Below are 24241 nucleotides of genomic sequence, written 5' to 3' on the forward strand. Positions count from 1 at the left end.
TGGATGGATGGATGGATGACGGATGGATGGATGGATGGATGATGGATGGATGGATGGATGACGGATGGATGGATGGATGGATGGATGGATGACGGATGGATGGATGATGGATGGATGGATGGATGACGGATGGATGGATGGATGGATGGATGGATGATGGAGGAATGGATGGATGACGGATGGATGGATGGATGGATGGATGGATGGATGATGGATGGATGGATGGATGGATGGATGGATGATGGAGGAATGGATGGATGACGGATGGATGGATGGATGGATGGATGGATGGATGATGGATGGATGGATGGATGACGGATGGATGGATGGATGGATGGATGGATGGATGGATGATGGATGGATGGATGGATGGATGGATGGATGGATGGATGGATGGATGGACAGGGATGGATGGATGGATGGATGGGGGATGGATGATGGGTGATGGATGGATGGATGGATGGATGGATGGATGGATGGATGGATGGATGTGCACACAGCATCAGCAGCATTATCTCACACTGATTATGGTTTTGGCCAGTTTTAAATGAGAATTACCAAGAAGCAGAAGGGTTTTGCCCTGTGATTGCTCTGTGTGTTCAGAAACCCTTTCTCCCCCATGTGTGCCATGTCCAGGAGAGCCCAGAGCAGCAGCCCCAGGTGCTCCAGGCAGGATGGGAGGCAGTGCACGGAGCTTGTGCTGTCCAAACCCCTCATCTGCTGCAGGTCCCCTGCCCACAGTAGCTGCTGCATTATGCACCACTTAAATGCAATTTTTACTGTTGACGTTTTCCAGACAACCCTCCCTCCTCCCCAAGAGACAGAATGAGGAATTTTTGGCATTTTATCAGCTTTGCATCAAGCCTCTGAAGCACTTTGTGGCTGTTGATGTGCAGGGTAGAGATCTGAGAGGGTCGGCTCAGGTTTTGGGCTGGAGCCTTTTCTCTGCTTTCATGTATCAGCCACTCATAAAACAAAGTAACACCCAAGGGACAGGACTTTCATTAAAAAGGGACATTTCAATTTTCAGTAATTAAGAGCTGAGGCATGCTGATAAATAATGGCTGTGTGGAGCAAAAGCTGAGCAAAATTGCTGAGCTGTCTCGGTGTCTGTCCCACACTGCCCAGCACGGGTGGCTTCTCCCAGAGCCACAGGAACTCAGCTTCAGGATGGAGAAAACAACTTTAAACTGAGATTTCCAAAGGGAAAATTAGGAGCCCAAGTTTTGATACACCCTGCATGAATAGCCTGTGTTCCCCCTCCAAAGGATCCACTGGGCTATAATGACTCCTTTAAAAAGATAAATGCATTTTTAATAACACTTCAAAGTCAAGGAGCTCAAACAATTTCCAAAATGAACAAATTAAGTTCTTGGAGCCTGACAGAAGAACTCAGGAAAGGATTTCTGACAGATGCTCAATGCTTCAGTTGTGGCTGCAGATTTGCCTGGAGTTTCATCATGAAAAAACCTGAAATGGCCAAATTTTGCCCAGTGCATTTACAAGTTTGGGCATTTCAGTCCCTTGCACAAAAAGTGAATATTTGCTCACCTGTCTCAATGCAATTCCTGTTGGAATTTGAGTGTGTGGCTCCCCCCCAGCTGCAGAGGGGATTTCACATCTTTTTGGGGTCAGCAATCACTCTCTGCATAAAACCAGCATTTTTCTTAAAAACTCCTGCACAAAGGTTGTGTCTGCACACAAATCCTCCTCACCTGTGCTTGCTGTAATCCCTGTGCATTCAAAATCCTCATAAACCACCCCAAAACCAACCTTTAGCCACAAAACACGGAGCCTGTGCAAAGTGAAATGCCAACAATTCAGGCTAAATAGTTTTCAAGGCTGCTTTGGAAAGCTAAAAATACACAAAACAAATGTAAATTCCACTCCAGTGACGAGCATCAGTGGAAAGATTGTCTTCAAGAATTGTGTCAAAAATGAGAAGTATTTTAAATGATGGGACAGAGCTCTGATCAGTGATGTAGGAGCCCTTGGCCTCAGAGGTGATGCTAAAACAGTACCTTTGTATTTTCCTGCACTTCCCTTGTTCCTGGGGAGATGAATTCAGTGTCAGACACTGTCACACATATTTTTAAATCGGTTTTGTACAAAAAGTAGGTACTTTGGCAGGGACCCAGTGGTGGGGACCCTCCTGGGCTGCCCCAGGTGAGACCCAAAGAGCTCCTGGATATTTTGGGAATGTTTTGCCCCTCTTGGCTGCTCCCCCTGCCCCTGGAACTGCAGAGGAGCCAGAGCATCCCCAGGGTGGTGTCACTGCCACCCCTCATGTCACACTTGCTGAGCAGCCTGTGACACAGCCCAACCCCAAAGTCCAGTGTGAGCTTACACAAACATCCTCCTAATTTTTATTTTTACCCCTCTGTCTCCCTCCTTTGTGCTGCTCACAACTTGCAGCTGGAACTTCAGCTGTTACAGAACTCAACTTCTTCTTTTTTTTTTGGCATTCCCCAGTCAGCAAGAAATGTTAAAAGAAATGGTGTCATTTGCTCCTTTCATTTAATTTTACTTAGGAAAACAAACTCCTCTAACTTCTAATCTCTCACACTGCTGAGTAATGTCAGCTCCAGGGCCTGAATTTGCAGGATGGGACCCAAAGGCCACGAGCTGAGCTGGGGAAATGGTGCCACATTCCTTGTCACAAGCAAACTCGCCTTGCAATCACCAGTAAAATGTATTTACTTTCATATGAAATTTGGGGAGTTGATTTAAGAGCTCCCTGTTTCACCAAGGTATCAGATGTCAGATGATGCAGGGGTTGCTATGGCAACTCCCCTTTTTATATTGAATAGTAAATGGCCACGAAAAAGCCACATAATTTTATGGTTGCTCCCGGGGGATCACATAACTAATATAAAATCTTGCATTTTAATATATTTTCTGCTTCTTTCTTCCTTCCCTCTATTCTTTCAAAGTGAAAAAGCCTTTGAGTGAGGCTGGCCCTGGTCCCACATTGGGACTCTGAGCTGGAGTGTGACAGCCCGGCACAAAAACCTGACAATCCAGTTTTCTGCATGGAAAAATGGTGTTTTAATCAAGGGGGCTCTGCAGAATCATCTCAATTCATATTTAGAGCATTAGGTGCTACAAACCATCCCAGACTGAAGGGGTTTTTAGGAATGAATGGGTTGGAGATGCTCCATCAGCTCTGGAGCTGACCCAGCTGTGCTGCCCAGGATGTGTCCAGGACATTTGGGATCACAGATCCCTCTTCTCCCTGCACCCACCCTGGGACACCTCACCCTAAAGGCAGCATGAAAATCACACCAACATTTACAGTGGGAAAGGCCCCTGACATCACCCAGTTCAAGCAAATACAACACTCTGTGCCCACAGGCTCTCCAGCAGCTCAAACAGGAGCTGTGATATTCCCTGAATCCCATCCTGCAGATTTTCCCTTCCAGGGCAGGATTCCCCCTCTGCCCAAGGCAGGCACAGCCCAGCCCCAGCCCCAGCCCAGGCTGCTCCTGCAGGGGAGCCTCCCAAATCCACACTGCCCTGGCAGTCTGCACAGAGGGAATCAAAGCAGGCCTGGAAAATCCTGGGAAAAGGCTCAACATGAGCTCAGACAAAAGTTCCTGAGGAGATGGCCAAAGCTGGGCTTTCTGGGTTTGTTCTCCCTCGGTTCCTTTTCATCTCCCATCAGCTGGAATCCATCAGGACACAGCTTTGGGGGGATCCCAGCTCCACTGTGGGTTTGGGCAGAGCCCAGGTGTGGCACCCTGGGACACCCCAGGTGTGACCCCCACTGTCACCTCTGCCCTGCCTTCCCCAGGCTGCCTCCCACTCCAAACCTGACCATTTCAGGGTCTGACTCCCGTCCAACTTCACCAAAATCTGCTGCATTGGACTCACACCAACCAGCAATGTAGCAACAAAAAGATTTAACAGACAGAAGTAAATCTTCTTTTCAACCACCAAGCCCACTGGCCACTTCTTCCCCAGGACTGAAATGGAAACCCTGGATCCATCCCTCCCTGTGGAACACACACCATCCCAGGGGACACAGCTCTGCTCCTTTCTTTTCCCCAGCAAACAATGTAAAACCTCACTTTGTAATTTATTTGGGCACCACTATTGCTCTGATTTCCTAAAATGAATGGGTACTGAAAATAAAAGGAAAAAAAAAAAAAAAAAAGGAAAGGAATTAATTTTTTTCTTGGATATTCTTTCAGCAGAAGGCTTAGTGATGCTCTGAAAAAATTGCCTGCAAATTTAGGGGTGGACAAAAGGGGTTTTCCAAGGTTTAAATGGACTGGGAAAAAAGGTGATTTGGTATTGGGGAAGATTATATATATATATATATATATATATATATATATATTCTTAAAAATATAAATATAATTATAAATAGAAATATAAACATATTCTTTATATCTAAGAAAAACTATAGATTATTTATACATATAAATGTATATACACACACATATATATAAAAATAATATATAATATATAAATGATTTTTTTTTTTAAATATATAACCCCCCAAAATGTTATACCTAAAAATACAGGAAATTTTTAGCTGAAAATTGCTCTGAGCAGGACAAGAGGGGTGAGGCTGTGTCCTTTTCTCCAGGCAGGATCTCCCCCATCCCTCCCTCTGGTGCTCCCAGTGCCCCGGGTGGGGAAGCTGCTTCCAAGGCAGCACAGAAACCTCCCACCAGCACCCGAGAGGAAACTGCTTGGCCACAAGTCATAAAGCAAACAAATAAAAAAAAATTATGAATCAAAATTAGGGTTTTGCAAGATTAGTAGGACGTGGAGCTAATTAAAAGTGCCTGAGTGCGTCTGACGGGCACAGGCAGAAAAAGGCTGATTTAATTAACAGAAAAATGAAAAGGAAACCCCAGGACTAGGGGAAAAATTAAGGCTTTCAGTGATAATCAAATAAAACCAAGTGTGCAAATATTAAATCTGAAGAGAAATAACAAACTCATCAGCATTAATGAGTGAAGCCAGTAAACAGCAGATTTTGGTCAAGAAAAACAGGAATATCACTTCAAATGCTGTTATGAGTGACAGGCCACCTATAATATCCTGTAGCTTTAAATCTCACTTGGTTACATCTCAGAAACTAAAATAAAAGCTTTATTTTAAAAGCAGATAAAGTAATTACGGCAATTAAAGGGCAGCACCAGTGATGGAGTCATTCCCATTTTAATCACTGCCAGGTATTTCCCAGGCAGCAGACACTGGCAATGGGGAAGGGATGTGCCACCCTTGCTGGCACTTCCAAGATTATTCTCACCTCTGCAAATGCCCTGTTACTCCCGTGGCATCAGAGAGCAGAGCACCAGCCCTGCCAGAATCCCTCGTGCCCAGGATCACTCACCAGCCCCACATAAATCAGAGGCTCTATCAGGCTGATTATCTCTGCATGTAATGCTTTGAAAATACATAAATTCAGATTTCACTCTAAGCATAGGTGGCTTACAGTGCTTTCTTTGGGATCAGATAGACCTCACTGTAGCTAAACATTACAGTGGCTGCTGATTTCTTAATCCATTTCCAACATGAAGGCTCCTCAGTTGTTAAGCCTGGTGTGAAAGAAGCCTTTCATGGATGAAAAATCCCCCCGGAGCAGAATATACAGCCCACGTTCTCAGGCTGTGCTGTGTGAGCTGGGCACAGCCTTACCTGCCACAAAAGCTGCTCAGCCACAGGGGTTTGAGGCAGATTACAGAGCTCTGAGTTTGTTCTGATATAAAACCTGCTCAGTTTTAGGTGCCTGCATTGACAAATGCCTCCCGTGCCTCTGAGTGTAATAATTGACCACAACAGATAACGGGCCAGGCAAGAAGGAGTGGGGATTGTGGGGCTGCAGGAAAGGGCTGGTGGCAGGGAGTGAGGCTTTCCCACATCCCCAGCATGGCAAATAATCTCCAGCCTAATTCCATGGATTGCAGCAAAAGCTTCAGCTCCATAGTTTATTAATTAAGATGTTTATCTTATTTACTTTAAGCCTCAGATGTGCCTCCAGTTGTAATCTCCAGGGGCTGCTCATCCCTGATATTGAGCAGCTATTTCAGTGCACAGTCAGGGCATGGATGGATAAATGGGTTCATTTATTGATAAATCATGTGAAATCTCTGCTGCCTGTCTTTCAGGTGAGATTCCCTGGCTCGGAGGAGCTGCACCCCATGCAGGGATGGGGACACTGCAGTGGCCCAGGGTGCCAGGGTGGGTGACCCAGCCCAGCTCTGCCTGGGCAGTTGCCCACACACCCAAAAATGCCCCAGCCAAGGCTGCAGAAATCCTCACTCCACGTGGTTTTGAGGTTTGGAGGAAATCAAAGACAAAAGGAAAGGCAGGCAGGCTGTGCTGGCGAACGGGAAGGCAAACAAACCCTGTGGCTTTTCTGACTTGTTTTTTTAGGGAGCTTTAAGAAAGTGTTTGCAGTCACTGGGAACAAATTCCTAGAAATGAGAAGCTGTTATTATTCCTAACGTAATGCCTTCGTGGGACAGGCCCTGCAGAGCAGAACTGCTCTCAGCCTTGCCCCTCTCCTGCTGCAATGCCCAGCTCTCCTCCACGGGCACCACAAAAAGGGAAGCACCACATCTCCAAAGCAGAGGATTAATTAATAAGCCTAATGAGGAGCTGGCTGAGGAGGGGTTCAGTCCCATTTAGCCAGGCAGGCTGTCAGTGCCTGAACAGAGCAGCAAACACTTTAAAATAGATCATTTCAGGCATTTTCCCATTAATGTGAGAGGGAAGGTGCTGGGCTGTGGTTCATGGCCCAAGGCACTGAGCAGGGCTCATCTGGAGCCACAGCATGGTGGATATCACCCCAAAACCCAAACCACTGTCTCACTAGGGAGAAGACAAGCAGGCTGTTCATTGGAAAGGAGGAGGGGGTTAAAACCTTGCCTGTTAAAATGCAGCGCTAAAATCTCAGTTAAAAAATGACAAAGTCGGGAAAAGCAAACGTTTAAAGTTGCAAAACCAACACGGCACATCCTGTTTGTTTTACAGCCACATGGCACATCCTGCATGTTTTATGGTTTACATTTTACAGCATAAACAGTCGTATATTAAGCTGCAGAGTTAACCAAGAGGAAAACACTGAGTGAAAAAATGCCACGTGCAAAGCCAGCACCTCGGGATGGCTGTGGCAGCCAAACGGTGGCAGGGGTGGCTCTGTGTCACTGTCACTGGCAGACCCCTGACACAGGGGTGGCTCTGTGGCACTGTCACTGTCACTGACAGAGCCCTGACACAGGGGTGGCTCTGTGGCACTGTCACTGACACAGCCCTGACACAGGGGTGGCTCTGTGGCACTGTCACTGAGAGAGCCCTGACACAGGGGTGGCTGTGTCACTGTCACTGTCACTGACGCAGGGGTGGCTCTGTGGCACTGTCACTGAGAGCCCTGACACAGGGGTGGCTCTGTGTCACTGTCACTGTCACTGAGAGCCCTGACACAGGGGTGGCTCTGTAGCACTGTCAGTGAGAGAGCCCTGCCACAGTGGTGGCCCTGTGGCACTGTCACTGGCAGAGCCCTGACACAGGGGTGGCTCTGTGGCACTGTCACTGACACAGCCCTGACACAGGGGTGGCCCTGTGGCACTGTCACTGTCACTGACACAGGGGTGGCTCTGTGGCACTGTCACTGAGAGCCCTGACACAGGGGTGGCTGTGGCACTGTCACTGAGAGAGCCCTGACACAGGGATGGCTCTGTGGCACTGTCACTGAGAGCCCTGACACAGGGGTGGCTGTGTCACTGTCACTGGCAGAACCCTGCCACAGTTGTTTCATTTCATTTCCGTGGTGCTTCCCCCCTTGAGGGGAGCAGGGAGGGGCTGTGATTAATGACAGCAGCATTAAAGGTGCCGGGGAGCCTTTGAAGCTCACACATGTCTCATGGGGTCAGTAGGGTGGGGAGGGGGTCAGGGCCCAGCACGGGGCTGGGTTATCACCGAGTCCCTGCCAGGGCCCAGCTTTTGGAGGCTCAAAATCCACAAAAAAATCACAAACACTGGCAAAAATTCTGGATTTTAGCAGTGTTTTAAGCTGGTGGGGTCATCCTGCCTCTGGAGTCAGGAGCTGCAGCTGATTTAGCCATAATCACACTTTCTGGACAGCTTTGGGAGGCATTGGGACACTGACTCCAAATAAAAAGCTGCTCTTTAGAGGCTCAATGCACAATCATTTTAAGCAAGACAGATACATCCCTTCCCACTCTGCACCCCTCTCACAGCTTTCCTTGCCCTCCAAACTGCTGCTGCTTAAAACACCATCAGGTTAAAACCCACATTTGATGACACAAATTAGATTCTCTTACCTTTGGTACAAGGAGGAGCTGATGGCACTAAACCTAAAAGGATTTTAAATTCTCTCTTCCCTTCCTCTCACCAAGGATGGTTTATTTTTACATGACTTCCAGCTCAAATTGTGCAAACCAGACAGGTCTGAGTTTTTATATGCAGTATCTGAGCACTCACTCTCCTGACAGGCTGCCAGGGCCCTTGCTCTGAGTTATTAAATGCACTGGGGCAGATAACTGTGTGCTCCCCACCTCTCCCCAATACACATGAATCAAGATTTTCCAAATAAAATACTTGATCTTTTTTAGGGCTGCCAAAGCCAGTTGGAAAATCAGGAGTTTATGCAACAGCTTCTGTGAGCTGCATGTACCACGTGCCAGGCTGAAAATCCCACAGCACTGCCTGGAAAGATCCTGGGCAGAAAAGAAAACCTCAGTGGGATCCAGCAGGACACAACTGAGCCAGTCATGGCTGCATTTCCAAGAGCAGGGGAAGCACACAGACCCTCTCCCTTTGCTTTAAACACTCCCCCAAAGCACAAAATAATGTTATTCCTTATTATTAAATTAATGATTATCAAAGTAATGATTATTGTTGTATCCCACCCGGCATCCCAGACACAAACCCAGCATTTTGAGCCCACCTCCACCCAGAGCCCTTGCAGAATGTCTCTCTTACGTGTCCAAAGGGATCCAGGTGGTTGTTGGTGAGTTTGAGCTTCTGGAAGGACACCAGCTGCCTCATCCAGTGGGCTCCCGTGGCCGGGGAGTCGGGGTGCACGTACAGCCTGCCCGGCATGGCCGGCTCGGCCTTCCCAGCCACCATCCTGGCAACAGAGGGGACACATGGCATCACCCTGGCACCTGCAACTGCTTTTGGTCCTTGGGCTCATCCCAGCACCCCTCCTGCCCGCCCTGGGGGGATGCGCTGGGACAGGGGGACGCAGGGAGGCCCCTGCTTTGGGATCCCTGTTTCAGCATCACGGGCTGGCAGTGACGCCAGCCCCGCTCCCATGTGGGATTTCCTTGGGGCAGTGTCCTCACATGGGCATTGTGGAGACTCTTCTGAGGAGGAAAACTTGTCTGGGTTTTTGGAAATCTTCAAAGAGCCTTCTGCAAAGGGAGATGGCAGAAAGTACCTGTGGGCAGGAGTGGAACTGGTGTGGCTGCACCTTCACAGCTCCCACAGCCTGTCCCAGTGGGAAGGGGCTGCTCCCCACTCTGGCCCAGCTCCCCTTGCCCCACAGCACCACCAACCCTCATGGACACAAGGCCCAGCCATGAGACATCATTCAATGGCAACGCCCTCGGTGCTCCACATTGTTCTCCTCTTATAAAACCCCAATAAAAGCAATATTACCAAAAACAACAGAAACTTTCCAGCAGCAATAAAAGGAAAAGGGGAAACAGCTCTAGGGCTGGCAAAAATTAAATTAAACAGAGTTAAGGACTATCCATCATCTCGTGTTTAATGTCTGAAGCACACAAAGTGGCCACCGTGGTGCAGAGACCCTCAGTCCACTCCTCTTACCCAGCGGCATTCCGGGACAAAAGCTCACGGAAAAGGGATTTTTTTTTTTAACTGGAGCAGCCCTAATGGGCAAGTAAATAATTTCTGCTTTCTGGGATGTCACTGGGCTCATTCCCTGTGAAATTTTCCATTGCTTTTCAGCAGGCAGCAGCCAGGGGAAGGGTTTGGGGAAACCACAGCAAATAGTGGCAGTGAGGGAGGCTGCCGGGCATTTTGTGGGGGGAAATCAAAAGAGAAAACAACACGTTTCCTTTGTCAGAGAGCAAAAATCCCAGCTGCCTCTTGGGTAAGTAACTCTGCTGGGAAAGGCACAGGGAAAGGAAGAATAACAGAAGAGAATCAGGGCTCTGAGTGAACCACCCCATATTTCGTTTTATAGCTGCTCTCCTAAAAGCAAAATATTACTATAGAAGAAAGGAATTTAAAACTTTTCTCGAGTCACATAAAGACCTAATTTTGAGGGCCAAAATGGACCATTAGGTCATCCTGTCCAGCCTCTGGTACAAGCCAGGCTGTGGCTTTACCCTCCTACACTGCACACAGCCAGATAACCCGTGCTTGGCCTAAAGCATCTTCTCCAAGAAAACTCCCCAGCCTAGAACACTTTGGGATGGACAAGTCACCACCCCAGCAGCACTTTTTTTCCAGCAGTTAACCACCCAGCCTGTTAACAATATTTCATTTTATATTTGTCTGGTTTAAACTTCCAGCCCTGGCTCTCGTGTCCATCACTGCTCCACCAAAGAGAGCTCTGGGATGTTGGCAGCCCTCCTGTGGGAAGGTGTTTCTGTTGGTTTCTAAGTTTGCACAACAAATGGTTGATCCAATTGCAAATTTCTTATGGAAAAGCAGGCAAACAGAAGTGTTGTCTTACCATTTGTTGTCACAGAATTTGTAGCGGTGGTCGTCGGCCGGGACGATGTCGATCAGCAAAATGTATTTGGTCTTGGGGTTCATTCCAGTCACTTTGACCTTGTAACTGGGGAACATCCTCCTTAGGGAAAGCAGAGGGTCACCACGTTAGTGAGGGGTGCAAGCATTGGAACTGATGGAAACTTGGAGCAGCAGCCCAAAAAGCAGACCCACCATCAGAGGGATTCATGCCAGGACATTGTTGGTTCTTGTTCATACCTGAATTAAACTCTCTCTTTCCAGAGCGTGTGCCAGTGCAAAAGTGGGCACAAATTTTGATAAGGGTTTAGGGAAGGGGCCTGTGGGCCAGTGCCAGGAAAAGGAGGGTGCAGAGAGAGATACAGGGGGGTCAACACATCCCTGTTTGTGGGAGGCCTGGACAAGGAGCCCTCACTTCTACAGGAGGCTCTGCCTGGCTTATGGCAGCACCAAAATTGCAGATTTCTTGCTGCTGTGGAAGTGTTTGAAAAGTCTGGAGACATGACTGCCTTTCAGAGGAAACAGAGCACAGGCTTTGTCATCCAAATGATCCCAATATCCACCAGGTCCCACCACTCCTCCTGTGTTCCCTCCAACAAATAGAACTGAGGATCTGCAAAGCCTGGGGGAAACAAAGGGTTAAACCCTGAGGTGGTGCAGACAGGCTCCTCTGGCATTCCCAGATTTCCCAAATTCACAGCACACCCCTTAAACCTTGCTGGAGCCTGGCAGAGCTTCCCACCAAAATGTGCCTGTCCCACTGGCTCCAGCAACCAACACCAAACTAGAGCATCCCATAAACCAGTGCATCACAGAGAACATTGACATGCCTTACAGTTCTAAAGACTCTTTGTGATATTAAATGATACTTTTTTATAAAGCTATTGCTGTGAAAACAGCCGGTTCCGTCCCAGTCCAGCCCTGCAATCCAAAGGAGAGGGCCCTAATGGATACTGACACTGCCATGGGCTTCCCAATCCCCCGAGGCCGCATCAGCAGCCAGGATTTGCAGGATTAGGCACTTCACATCCTCAGAATAACTGTTTTCTTGGCTCCATCTTCCCCACCTCCTCCTCATCCAGTAAAAACACCCGAGTCAATAGAGCAAACTGGCTCACCACAGCCCTCCAGCCAGGACACAAAGTTCTCCTTCCACAGGGGATGGAGGATGAGAATTGCCACATCCCGGCCGCGTTCGAATTGCGTGAATTAAGATGGGCCCAAATCCTGATGTCATTTCTCCATCAGACATCAAGGCCACTCTGTCCCCCACTTTATCCCTCTTTTCCTGAGCTGGTCCAAGTCTGCAGCACCATTTTGTCGCTGCTTGGGGAGAAGGCAACAAAATGGGCCCTGTTCAAAATCCTTTCAATTGACTCTTTTAACCGCCCTGCATAAATTCCAGATGTTTACCATGTAATTAGCCTGGACTAAAAAGGGGTGGTTTAGCAATGTCCCTCTTTGATTTTCATTCATAAACTCTGCACTCCTCTTAACCTTGTCCTCCTACAGGTAAGCACCTGGGTAAATACAGTAGGACATTTCAATTTGTGAATACACAGCCCAATTCACACATCGAAAAAAAATTGTATAAGGAATCCAATCTGAATGCCAAGATTTTTTTTAATTAGGCCTTAAAATGGCATTTTAAAATGAAACAAAAAAGGAAAAAAAGAAAATTTAAAAAAGAGGATAAAATTATTTAAAAACATAAACGAAATGAACACAATTTGACAGTATCATACCTGCACTGGGGATTTTTATAACATTGAGCTTCTGAATTTCTTTTTCCCTCAATCATTTCATTTACTGTAGAACATCCAAGCTGCTAAAGTAGCTGAACTGATATATTGTAAATGTTAAGTGCTTTTTTAATGGCATTTAAAATTAAGCTTCAGCATATGGAGTTCATATAGCATGGACATGCCTGAGTTTATAATGTTCTTTAGTATAGCCCTCTAAAATAAATACAAAGAGCCAAAGTACTACTATAATATATACAGCTGAAATTCTTTAAGGATAACAAATGGGGACTCACATCTGATTGAAGGTGTTGCTTAACTTGCAAACCACTCACTATCTCGCAGTGGTAGCATTGTGCTCAGCAGTCCACAGGCCCAGCTACAACCAAGTTTGCCAACTCTCCACATTCTTTTCCAGGAAAACATGGGTAGATTTTAGTAATTTGGCTGTGCACGGACATTTCATCATTATTATTAGCTGCTGCATTTTGGCCTTAAAGAAAAAATATGCGACTAATGTGCTGTCCAGGGACTTGTCAGTTTAATTTTCTTAATGAAAACATATTTCTCAACCCCTTGGCAGAGGCTCGTTTAGTAAATATCTCTGCAATATGATACAAACATGGGTTGTGCATCTCTGATGGGAAGGCATGACAAACCCAAGAGCTGGGGCCAAGGAAATGCAGTCATAGAGATTGAATTAAAATGAAAAAAAAAGAAAGCAAGAGACAGCACCTAACATCATGTCCTGGCCTTTATTAAAAGTCCCATTTTTAAGAAGGGAGCAGAACCCCCCGGTGGAGCTGCACCAGCCCTGCTACAGTGGCTCTATAGAGCTCCCTGGGAAGGGGCCAGGAACCTGCCTGCTTCCCCAGATTTACTACAGGTCAGTGGAGCTGCTCAGAGGCACGAGGAGCCGCGGCTCAGCAGCAGCCTTGCCCGCGCAGCCCCTCCGGCAGCCGGGGCAGGCAGAGCCCGGCGGATGGGCGGCTCCGGGGATGCTCCGCTCGCCCGGCTCCCGCACAATGGGCTGTTTCATCATCCCTCGCTCGGGGACCGGCAGAGGCACAAGAAGCACCCAGTGCTGCAATAAAACTTGCCAAAGTCTTGCCAAGCTCTGGGAAAGCTCAGCCTGGCTTTGGTGGGAGGTCTGAAGCAAGAGCCGGGCAGATCTCTGTTTTATCCACCCTGCTACCCACATGGCTCCAAACCGGGCCAGAGCATTGCTGTGCAGAAACTGGGGACAAAAACTGGGAATTTGGGGCTTCTGGGGAGTGTGTGCAAGCAGGTGACACCTGATGCTCAGGGCACCCCCTGTGCCAAGGACAGCTGCAGCCCTGCCTGGGCAAACGGGACTCAGTGAGGTTCAGTGATGGGCACCAGTGCAGCACAGATACACTCAAGTCTGAGCCACCAGCACTCAGGAGATTCATTGCAGCAATTCCTGGCCCCATCACCTTTTGCTCAGACCCAAAACCTGCTTGGACACAGTGTCCATGGGCTGCAGCAAATGCCCTGAATGTGCCAATGACAACACCATCCCTGGAGTGGGGATGTCCAGCACTGGACCCATTTCCTCCCAGTTTATATTCCTATTTTTGAAATCCACTCCGGGTGTGTGTCCAGCCCTCAGGTGGAGGCAGCAGGGCCACTCAGGGAGCAGGGCCCAGCAGCAGCCCCACAGCTGCCCTGCCCACCCAGGGACCAGCCACGAGCCCTGGAGCACCCAGGGATGCACAAGGCACTCAGCACAAGCAGCCAAGCACCAGCCCCAACAGCCTCCTCTGCAAAACACCAAAATTGACTCCAGTTTTAGGCACATTCAAACCCATTTATCCCTCCCTCCAGCTCCAGCCAGAGCAGAAGGGACCATCCAGGCTCCCCAGCCCTATCCTGAGGGTCTCCTGCTGGGTTTAGTGGCTCTGTCAGGCACATTCCTGTCCCACCCCTGCACTGGGACAAAGGGACAAAGTGCTGCTGTGCCATGGCAGCAGCTCTCACTGCCCTTCACAAGGCAACACTTAAATCAGATTTTATGTTCACAAAAGAAAGGCACCCTCAAAGAAAGCAATCATGGGGGAAAGGCTGCGGTGCCTCCTGTGGCATTAAAACCCCACAGTCACTGAGTGATGCCCAGGGGAGGGCAGAGGGGCTGAGCCTGGCACTGGGACCGTGGGCAGTGGGAGCAGGGCTGGCATCACCAGAGCTTGGCACCACACTGCCACAGCCTCAGCTAAACCCTTCCCTGCAGATGAAATGTAGCAAAAACAGTAAAAGCCAGGAAAATAAACAAGCAGCACAATTCCACAGGCCTCCCAAGCTTCAAAGATGATGTGCTAGTGAATTATTTGTTCTGATAATGAAGCAGTCACTGCTTAGCTAAGTTTATGCTAGGCACATTTTATCTCTACATGATATTCACAAATTGTTTTAAAATGAACTGTTAGAATAAGCATCTCTTGTTTATTTATTTATACTATTACTATCCAATCCCCTTAAATGTGGAGCAGTTGCTGACATGGAGCCAAAGCTTCTATTATTGTTCAAACAAAGTTTAATTGATGTGTAATTGGCTGGTTGGGTTGGAAGTGAGAGATAAGAGAAAAGCTTTGCTTTTCTTTGGGGCAGCAGTTCCCAGCCTCTCGGGCTCTCCAGCCTTGGCCTCTCTGTGGGCATCTCACGTGTGTTTCAATGCCCAGATGAGCAGGTCTGGTTGATCCTGGAGGGATGGGTGGCTGAAAGTCTCCCATATCCAGCAAAATCTTATTTTTTTGGGCTGGGGATGGCAAACCAGAAAAGTGGAATCAGAGCTGAGTGAAGAGCTCAGATACTCACCTGAACAATGACTGTGCTGTGCCACAGTGCACATCAGCAACAAACCCTCACTGCCCTCCTGCTCACCAGGATGGAATCTGACCTTCACTTAGATGCCAACACCGTTCCTGATGTCCCTGTGGATGCATTGGCTGGGAGGGGATGTCTCTGACCAGCACAGGGCAAGCAAGGAATTCAAACAGTATTTCCATAGAGAAAACTGCACAGAACCAGGACACCTGAGCAACCCAAGCCATGCCTCACCAAAGGTTGCCAGTGCTCTCTGAAACCCATGGATTTTTGAGGATTGGTACTCACTGCACGTCCCTGAGGTGTGAATGGGCCTTCAGATACCACTGAGTGCTTGCTTCTGTCTTTTCAAGGGGATAAAGACATCCTCAAGCACTTCAGCAGCTCAGCAGCTGACATTCTACTTTTTAAGACAATAAGACAAAGATTTCAAAAGACAAACAGAGATTTTACAGTCCTTGCTTTTGGGATGGGTCAAGTAAAGCAGTGACTGGAGTTTTGGAACTCCGGTGCTGTGGTGAAAGGTTGTTTTCTGATCCTCAGGTTGTGAAAGGATCAGAAAACAACTGCTCACTCAACATCTTGGCTAACAAACCATGTCATGGCTGAGCAAGCACCTCCTCAGAACCTGCTGGGCATGCTGAGATGCCTCCAGCAATGCTTCCAGAACACCAAGGCAGGTGAACACCTGCATCCCTGATAACGACTCATGTGGCCCCAAATTCCTCCTGAGACTTGGCCATGGCTGCTTGAGGATGTTCTCCTTGTCTTCACTGTTAGAAGGGAAAAGAATGGCGTGCAGAGCCTCCAAGAACTATGTCTCCATTTTGATGACCTTTCTTCATTTTTTTCCAATTTCCCTTCTTTCGACAAGTATTTCTTCCACTGACTTAACGCATCTTTAAAAAGAATATTCTCCAGGGCAGATTAAAACAAATTTGGGGATGTCAGCTGTTTCTTTTAGCCTTTTAAATGGCATTTCCTTTTTGATAGATTCTTGCTTTCAGAAAATACTTTAAAGAGATCAAAGAGTTTTTCAACAGGGTCCCATTTTCCCAGTGTATCCTAAGCCTCAGTCCCTTATTTCTCTTATCACCCACGCCACTCCGTTATGACGCTCTGTATACAAAGTAAGAGCAGTTAACTTTGAAGTGCTGGATTAGCCCATGCCAGATCCTTGCCTCAGAATAACAAACAATACAGGTTCAACAGGAGTTCTCATCAGTAGTTCATTTTTCAGCCCCAAATTCACTGTCACTAACACAAGCAACATTGAACTCTCAGTCTATGGGCAGATAGCAGAGATTTATCTGGTGGCAGGACCATGACCTAGTGATGAGAAGGTCAGACAGTTAAGGGATTTTTATATTTTGGAATGGCGAGGTTGTATTTTTTCCTTCTGGCTAGCACATCTCATTTTTAAATAAAACATTGTTTCTCACATACTTGAGAACTTGGTGAGCTGGATGGCTGCTTTCATGGTCTAGAAACATTTCCTTTCTTTGCCCCATGGTGACTCCAGGCACGGGCAGGCTCCTGGCCATGGGCTGCTTCTCTGGGCTTTCATTTTGCTGCAGCTCAAGTTGAGCAGAGAAAGTCCCAACGTGCAGGAGGATGGGAGAGGTGGTGCCAGCAGCACCAGCAGCACAGCACAGAGGTACCTCAGAGAGAACCTGGTCACCAACAGCATTTCAGGGCAGGTTTGCTCCCTGTCCAGCCCAGCTGCCTGGCCATGGGCTGAGGGAGGAGCTGAGGCAGCCTTGGCACTGCTGGAGCCACAGCCCCGGTGTCCAGGAGCCTCTGGGGCAGCAGCAGAGCCCCAGCAATGGTTGGGACCTTCCCCAGCTGATCTGGGCTTGACCAAAGCTTCCCCTCACTGTGCCACAGCTCCAGCACAAGGACAAGCAGGGAAAGCTTTGGGAACACCCTTAGCTGTGAGCATCCCATGTCTTTAAACAGCAGGGATGAAGAGAGAAGTGGATGAGGAACCAGACTCCCATCCCTGCCCTCCTCGGCGTGCACAAGCTCTGTCTCCCCTGCCAAAGCTGTCTGACAGCTTCAGCAGCACAGCCAAGAGCCATTGGAGTTCGCTCCTGCTTTTTCTCTAAAAGCAGGAGTTTGCCTGAACAGGATAATTCCAGGACCCCAAATTTAGGAGCAAGCAGATCAAACATTCCTCAAATATCTATTTTATTTCTATGTTTTATATTGATGGTTCACATTCCTTCGCTGATCTCGGATATTAAGGTTTGCTTTTGAATCAAAAAACATCAGTAGAAATTCTTGTAACTGCCTCAAAAGATTCTGGACAAATATTTCCCTTTAATTGTAATGAGAACTGGGCATCCATATGCCCTACAGAGCCATGGAAAATTTAACTTTTAAAGGATTATTCACACAGGAAAGCTGCACCAGCTTAGCCAAAGCATTTATACTTCTTCAGACCTTGATGTCCTAAAAACTAGTTTTATTTTGGTTTACTAAAGTTGATTGGGAACAGATTTTTTTAAAAAAACTGAAATAAGCCACTTTTAAAATGAAACCTGAACATCTAGAGGGGATTTGGGTCTTTTCCGCACGTGCAAGATGCTTTATCAATTCTATTTTTTTCCTCTGCAGCATTTTCCTACTTATGCTTCTTAAAACCTGCTACCATAGAGAGCAAAGCTGGCTTTGTACCTGTGCATACCCTGCACTCCAGCCAAAACTCAAATTCAGCATCTCGAGCCTCCTGTTTCGCCTCAGGGGCAGTTCTGCTGCCACAGAGAAATGACACATTATTTTCTCTTCAGGAGCTGCTCACAAAAACTTGACCAGACACCCTATGAACTGGCATTTTTTTACTGATGAAACAGAAACTTTATCAAATGGTTTATCCTTGGCAATACCTGGATAGAAATCACAATGCTGCAAAGACTGGCACCTTGGGAAAAAACCCTAGGGAAGAGCTAAATAAATAATCTAACAGAAAGAAGAAATCCTGAGCCAGGAAAGCTGTGGAAGCAAAGATTAACTTCCAGCAGAAATAAAGCCTGAAAGATGAGATTTCACAAAGAATGGTTTGCCACGAGCTACAAAAGAATCTACAATTGTTCAGTCAAATAATAGCACATAAAAGTGAGAGGAAGAAATCGGAAAGCCAGATTTATAACGAAATCCCTCATTTGCTTTCTGCTTTCCCCACCCCTCGCACAATTTCACAAGTGTGGAATTCCTGAGATCCCGCAGGAAAGGTGTGCACCCTGCTAGGACACAGCGATGCCCCCACAGCAGGGCGGCCAGAGGGGAGGAATCCAGATGTGCAGCTGCATCTGCATCCTCTAATGCACCCCGTGCCCTTCATCAGCGTCTAGATTGATTTGATTAATTTCATTTAACAGGATCTCACCCGCTGGAACTTTTCAATGGATTTTTAGGGTATTTTTTGGTTCTGTAGTTTTTCTGGGAGAAGGGATTTTTTGGTTGGTTGGTTTGGTTTTGGAGCGGTTTTTGTTTGTTTTAACAAACACATATATATAAATACACACACACGGGAAAGTTTGTGAACAATCATTTCCAAAACCAGGCACTCACAGCTCGCTGTGGGCGCTGGATTCATTCCCCCATCCCTGGAATGGGCTGTGAGCAGGGGTGGGGACCGGGAGCGGGGACCGGGAGCGGCCGGGACTCCGCAAAGAGAGGATGCTCAAACAAGAGGGGTTCCCTCCGAGGAAAGGGGCTGCTCAAACAACGGGATTCCCTCTGCCTCCCGAGAAACCTGCCCTGCAAAACGCCCCTCGAGACGGGCAGTGCCCGAAGGGATCCCCCGTGCCCGCTTTGCCTCTCGTTCCCCCCGGCTCGGGCAGCCGCGGGTACCCAGGGCAGCGCCGGGGACGGGCAATCTCTGCACCGCAGACTTCCAGCCCTTTAAAACCACCAGCAGATAATCCTCCGGAGGAGAAAAGCGGAATTAGAGCGAACCTCAAAGAGGAGGAAGGAGAGGAAGGCTCTGAGTGATGGAGCCGGCGCCCATCCCGCTGCCACGGGCGCTCGGAGGGATCCGAGCGCTTTTCTCCAAAGTTCAGGGAACTTTGCTAACATAAACTTTTAATCTTTTGATGATCCTTTTAATATAAAATAATCTCTTTTTTTCCCCTCCCACAATGAAGCAGTCGGACATTAAAAAGATAGCGAGTGCATTTTAAAGATGTTTCCACTTTATAAATCAAACTTTCTTGGCAACAACATGATTTCTATTTCAATGCTGAGCTTGCTGTGTTCTCCTAATATCTCCTACAGATCAGTCCTAAGAGGGAGTAATAATCCCCTAAAGTAATTCTCAGCCCTAAATTCTCGATAATTTATAGTTGGCTCGTTCCGTGGAGCTCCACAAAGAACGAAACAAATGACTCCCCCTTTCTCCCCCAACCAAGTTATCAATATTTGCCTTGTTTATACAAAAAAAGCAATTTTACACCATTGCCATGGAATTAACGCTTCCGCTGAGCTTTACATTTCCTCCCCATTGAGTGAACTTGTCATTAAAGTCACTCTCTTTTTTTGTTGTTGTTTGAAATTTAAAAATTAGCCCTCCATTTCTTTTCGTTTGTGCCCCTTGAGGTCAGACAGACCTACATTTAAGTGATTTCAACTAACGGCATTCAGGGGCATCTCTGTGCCTGCTGGGAGGGGGATTAGAGTCCTGATTAGTGCCTGCAATTAGCCGCTTTCCCTCTTTCCACACCCCCCCAATGCTAAATGCAAGTGCACACAAATCTCCATTAACCATCGTTTTTTTAATTGGCTCAAGAGGAGGTTTATTATTGCGACTCCCTATTTAAAAAGCCTGGGTAAAATAAAATCTGCACGAAGTAATAATTTTCATTTTGTCCTTTGCATGGGGATTAGCAGCAGACTGCAGCTCGTGGGCTGCCCTGCCCTCAGCACGGCCACGCGTGGCATCGCTGTGAACCGGGACTCGAGGCACCGCGGCATTTCAGTTGTTCTATTTTCATGCTAATTATTTTGTGTGTTTTTGCTGTCGGTGCTGCGGCAGAGCCCAGCCAGGCCGGGGAACCGAGCCGGGTCCGGCACCGGCGGCAAAGGGGCTGCGGGGCTGCTAAAAACACCGATAAAAGCCCTCGTCCTGGATTTTGACACCATTTGCAGCTGAATCCAGTGAAAAAAAATAATATTCTTTTGTTCCGTGTTATTCATCAGCATTTCAGCCACTTCTTTCATTATTTTTTCTAAATTCAAAACCCTTCATGATAAAAAAAAATTAAATTATTTTAGCTCGATGGTGCTGCACTGAATTTCACTAATGGTGAGTTTGACTCAATAACGTAAAAAAACTAAATTTTTGTACATCTTGTGGTCTATCCCACCTCCTGAAAGGTGCACTGCCAGCCCCACCGGACAAGGAATGTGGGACTGAGCCCTGTCCATCTGGAGCTGTTTAAACAAGCCACGTTCAGACTTCCAGAGAGATAACATGCACGTTTGGGATGCTTAGGGTCCAGAATTTGGTACAGATATTACACATCTCCACAGGCACACTCAGATACTATAAATTAAGGGTGAAATATCTGAGGTCTTGATCCCCTCATCCGAGCTGACTTAGGGAGCAGAGCCATCCAAATGAAGCCGGCTCTTCCCGTCAGCAGACGCTGCAGAACAAGCCCTGGGATTTTATACGCCAAAATAAGGTGCGAAAAGGACAGAGTTACCTGCACCACCACTCCATAAACAGCCACAGAGCAAATAAATGGAAGATTTCTGGGACATACAGCCCCTCTCCAGCGGGAATAATGGGAATTTATTGCTTATTAGAGTCCAACTTCCCTACACCAAGCAGCACTGCCGGGATGGGGGAAAGCAGAGGGAAAGTGCTCAAATCAATCCCAAAAATCCAACGCCGAGGGTTGGGTTCTGGGTCTCACAGTGGGAGCAGCAAACAGGGGAGAAAAGTCACACACACACTCCATGAGCACCCACGGCCGCTCTGCACGAAGGATCCGAGACCACAGAGAAATAAATACTGCACAGAAATTATTTGTGGGGTTTTATTCTCTGTTTTCTCCCCGTTGTTTGAGTGCCTGGCTGCACAGCTCGCTAGCACGGTGTAAAACAGCAGTGGCAGGGCAGGCAGAAGCGCTGAGCCGTGCTGGAGTTAAATGTTAATGCCTCAATTTTCCTCCCCAGCAGCAGCGAGGTGAGCCCGCTGCCGCAGAAGCCAAGGGCAGATACTTTGGTGCCCACAGTGACACCCGGCTAATTTTCTTGGGAATTAACTGATTCCCGAGCTGGTAATGGTCTGAGGTTTAATTCTGATTCTTAATTTTCAGGCATTTATTCTGCCTTCTCCCACCAGAGCAGCCCGGGCAGAAAATGAGCCCTGAGCAGAGGCAGGGCTGAGTTCTCTGGGCAATTGAAGCCTCTGGTCTCCCTTCCTGGGTGTGCACACTGAGGGGGCTTTGTTTTGATAAAAATAATTATTTGTTTCCAAGGGAAAACAGATGATTTTTTTTTTATCCAGAAGTGGCACCCTTTTCTCTTTCAGTTTTGAGATTAAAAGAACCTTCGTACTGCTAAAACTTTGGTGCAGAGTGTCCCAGCACAGGTCTTAGTGCACAGCACAGAAAAGAGAAACGGGGTTTGCTTTGTTTTGGAAAAAAACCAAAACATCATAATTACGCTAATTTCCTAATTTAAAAATAATTAAAAAAAAAAACCTTACCAGAGAGAATCAGGACTAAACGTTTCAAACAACCCCACAACATTTTCTTGCATCTACATTCCAACTGCCACACTCAAACACATATACAGTTTACACTGAAAAAATGATCTTACTGAAATCTGCAATCACAATAATATTTTTTAAATGCCACTGATTGTACCAACTCTGCAAAACCCCGTCTTGGCAAACAGGACATTTCATAGAGATCAGAAGCAATACATGTTTGCAGGGAATTTTCACTAACCTGCCTGCTTTGGTTATTATCATTTCCGTGCCAGCTTCATGAAATTTCTTCCATAGCTCCTTCTCATGGAGATAGACTTTGATATTTTCTATTGTCTGCAAAAAAAAATAAGATCATGAGAACAGCAAGAAACGATGGAGAAAACGTGCGAGGAGGGCTGGGCAGGGCCGGGGAAGGGCTGGGGACACTCAGGGCCCGCGCTGCCGCCGAGGCTCCGGGCGAAGCCACCAGCCTGAGCGGGAGGAGGATGGAGTCTCAAAAATTCCGATCTCCTTTGCCAAAAATAAGAGAAACAAATGGAGGCCGGTTTTAATTGCAGACTTTCACAACCAGGCAGGACACTGCGGCTAAATGGAATTTTTTTCTTTTTTTTTTTTTTTTTTTTTCTTTCTTTTTCCTCGGGGGGAAAAAAGTCTTTTGGGGTAGACTCGCCCTAAGCCTCCCAAAAAACGGGGACAGGAGCAGCCTCAGGGATAACGGATCCGCGTCCAGGGCCGCGCTTCGTGCGTTCCGCGGGATGCCGGGGACATCGCATCCTTGTGCGGAGCGAAGGCACAGAAACCGCGTTTATTCAGGGGTGGAAAACCCGCAGTGAATTCCGGGCCGGGCCGCAGCCCCGGGAGGAGCGGGGCGGCTCCGCCACGGGTCGGGCCCTGCCGGCCGCGGCTCTCAGCGCTCGGGTTCGCCTTTTACCGACAGCGGCCCGGCCGGCCTGCTACGGACAGGGAAAATAGAATTATAACAATAAAAAATGAAAACAAATAAAAGTGAAGAAAAATGGGCTTTCCTCGCAATCCCTCCCCGTGTCGTGGCCGGGGGAGATGGATGCGCGGTGTCGGGCCGGGGAGATGCAGCAGGGCAGGACGCGGGGCCGGCCGGACGGAGCGTACCTGCTCGGGGTCGGGGAGCTGCGGGCTGCTGAGCGGCGTGCTGCTCCCCCCGGCTACGCCGAGGACGGGGGAGCCGGCGGAGGTGTCCGCATGGCCGGGCGCGGGGGCTGTTGGAAACCCTTCCTCGGTTTCAGACAGGCTTTTCTCCTGGAGCATTTCCTTGGGGGAAGAGAGGATCAATGTTAGCTCGCAGCACCGGGGGCCACGTCCTGCCCCTCGCCCAGCCCCGGGCACAGCCACCTGCGAGGTCAGGCCCTCCCGGGCCGGCCCGTGCTCGCTCCTCGGGCGGCGGCCCTGCGATGTGACACCGCGGGCCCCGGGGGAAGCCGCTGTGCCCGGCTGAGCCCCCGCGGGGGAGCCGCCCACGCGTGAGGCCAGGGCAGCTCAGCTCTGTTGTGGCCGCAGCCCCCCAGCCCCGATGGTTTCTCCCCTCCGGTACCCGTCGGGAAGGGCGGCCCGGCCCGGTCGGTCTCTCTGCCCCGTCCCGTCGGGGCTGCGGGGGCTCCGCGCTGAAGAGCTGCGGCGGAGCCGGACGGTGTAAACAGGGGGAGTGCTGGGCTCCGAGATAAAAGGGCCCCTCTTAAACTTGGACGGAGACTGGGAAAAGCCAATAAAGATAAGGCCTGACAGCTCCGCCGGGGCTGCCGCGCATCAACGCCGACTTTTACAGCGCGGAGGGACGCGGCCGCCCGCCCCGCCTGACGGACAGACAGACGGACGGACGGACGGACGGGCAGCGGCGGTGCGGAGGGGGAGCAGCTCCGGGGGGCTGCGGGGTGCCGGTCCCGGGGACCGAAAGCGGCGCTGGCCGCAGTCCTGCGGCCCCCGAGGGAGCGCTCCTGAGCCCGGCCCGCAGCCCCGGTGCCTGCCCCGCGCCGCCAAGGCCGAGCCGCGCTTCGGGACAGCGGCTGTGAACGGGGAGAGAGGGGCGGGGAGCCCAAAGTGCAGCTCCAGCACAGCTCCGGTGAGAGCGCGGCTGGGACTCCCAGCTCCATTCGCACCAGAATTCCAGGGACAGCTCCCGCCGAGGAGCCGGACAGCCAGCCCGGCTGTGTGCGAGCGGACACACATACCCCAGCGACCAGCCGCGATCCCC

General features: G+C 48.8%; 1 protein-coding gene across 1 annotated transcript in view; it reads right to left on the bottom strand.

The window, feature by feature from the left end:
- The window catches only part of TBX4 (T-box transcription factor 4), a 31118-nt gene extending 7771 nt beyond the window's left edge, over nucleotides 1-23347 (bottom strand). Inside the window, exons 1-4 of the mRNA XM_058037725.1 lie at nucleotides 23146-23347; nucleotides 22256-22350; nucleotides 10691-10810; nucleotides 8965-9112 (exon numbers count right to left, since the gene is read on the bottom strand). Of these exons, the coding sequence (XP_057893708.1) occupies nucleotides 8965-9112; nucleotides 10691-10810; nucleotides 22256-22350; nucleotides 23146-23301 (519 nt within the window). The 5' untranslated portion in view covers nucleotides 23302-23347. The remainder of the gene's footprint in view (nucleotides 1-8964; nucleotides 9113-10690; nucleotides 10811-22255; nucleotides 22351-23145) is intronic.
- Nucleotides 23348-24241: the final 894 nt, after the last annotated feature.

This window comes from Melospiza georgiana, chromosome 19, assembly GCF_028018845.1.
Source record: "Melospiza georgiana isolate bMelGeo1 chromosome 19, bMelGeo1.pri, whole genome shotgun sequence".
Classification (NCBI taxonomy): domain Eukaryota; kingdom Metazoa; phylum Chordata; class Aves; order Passeriformes; family Passerellidae; genus Melospiza; species Melospiza georgiana.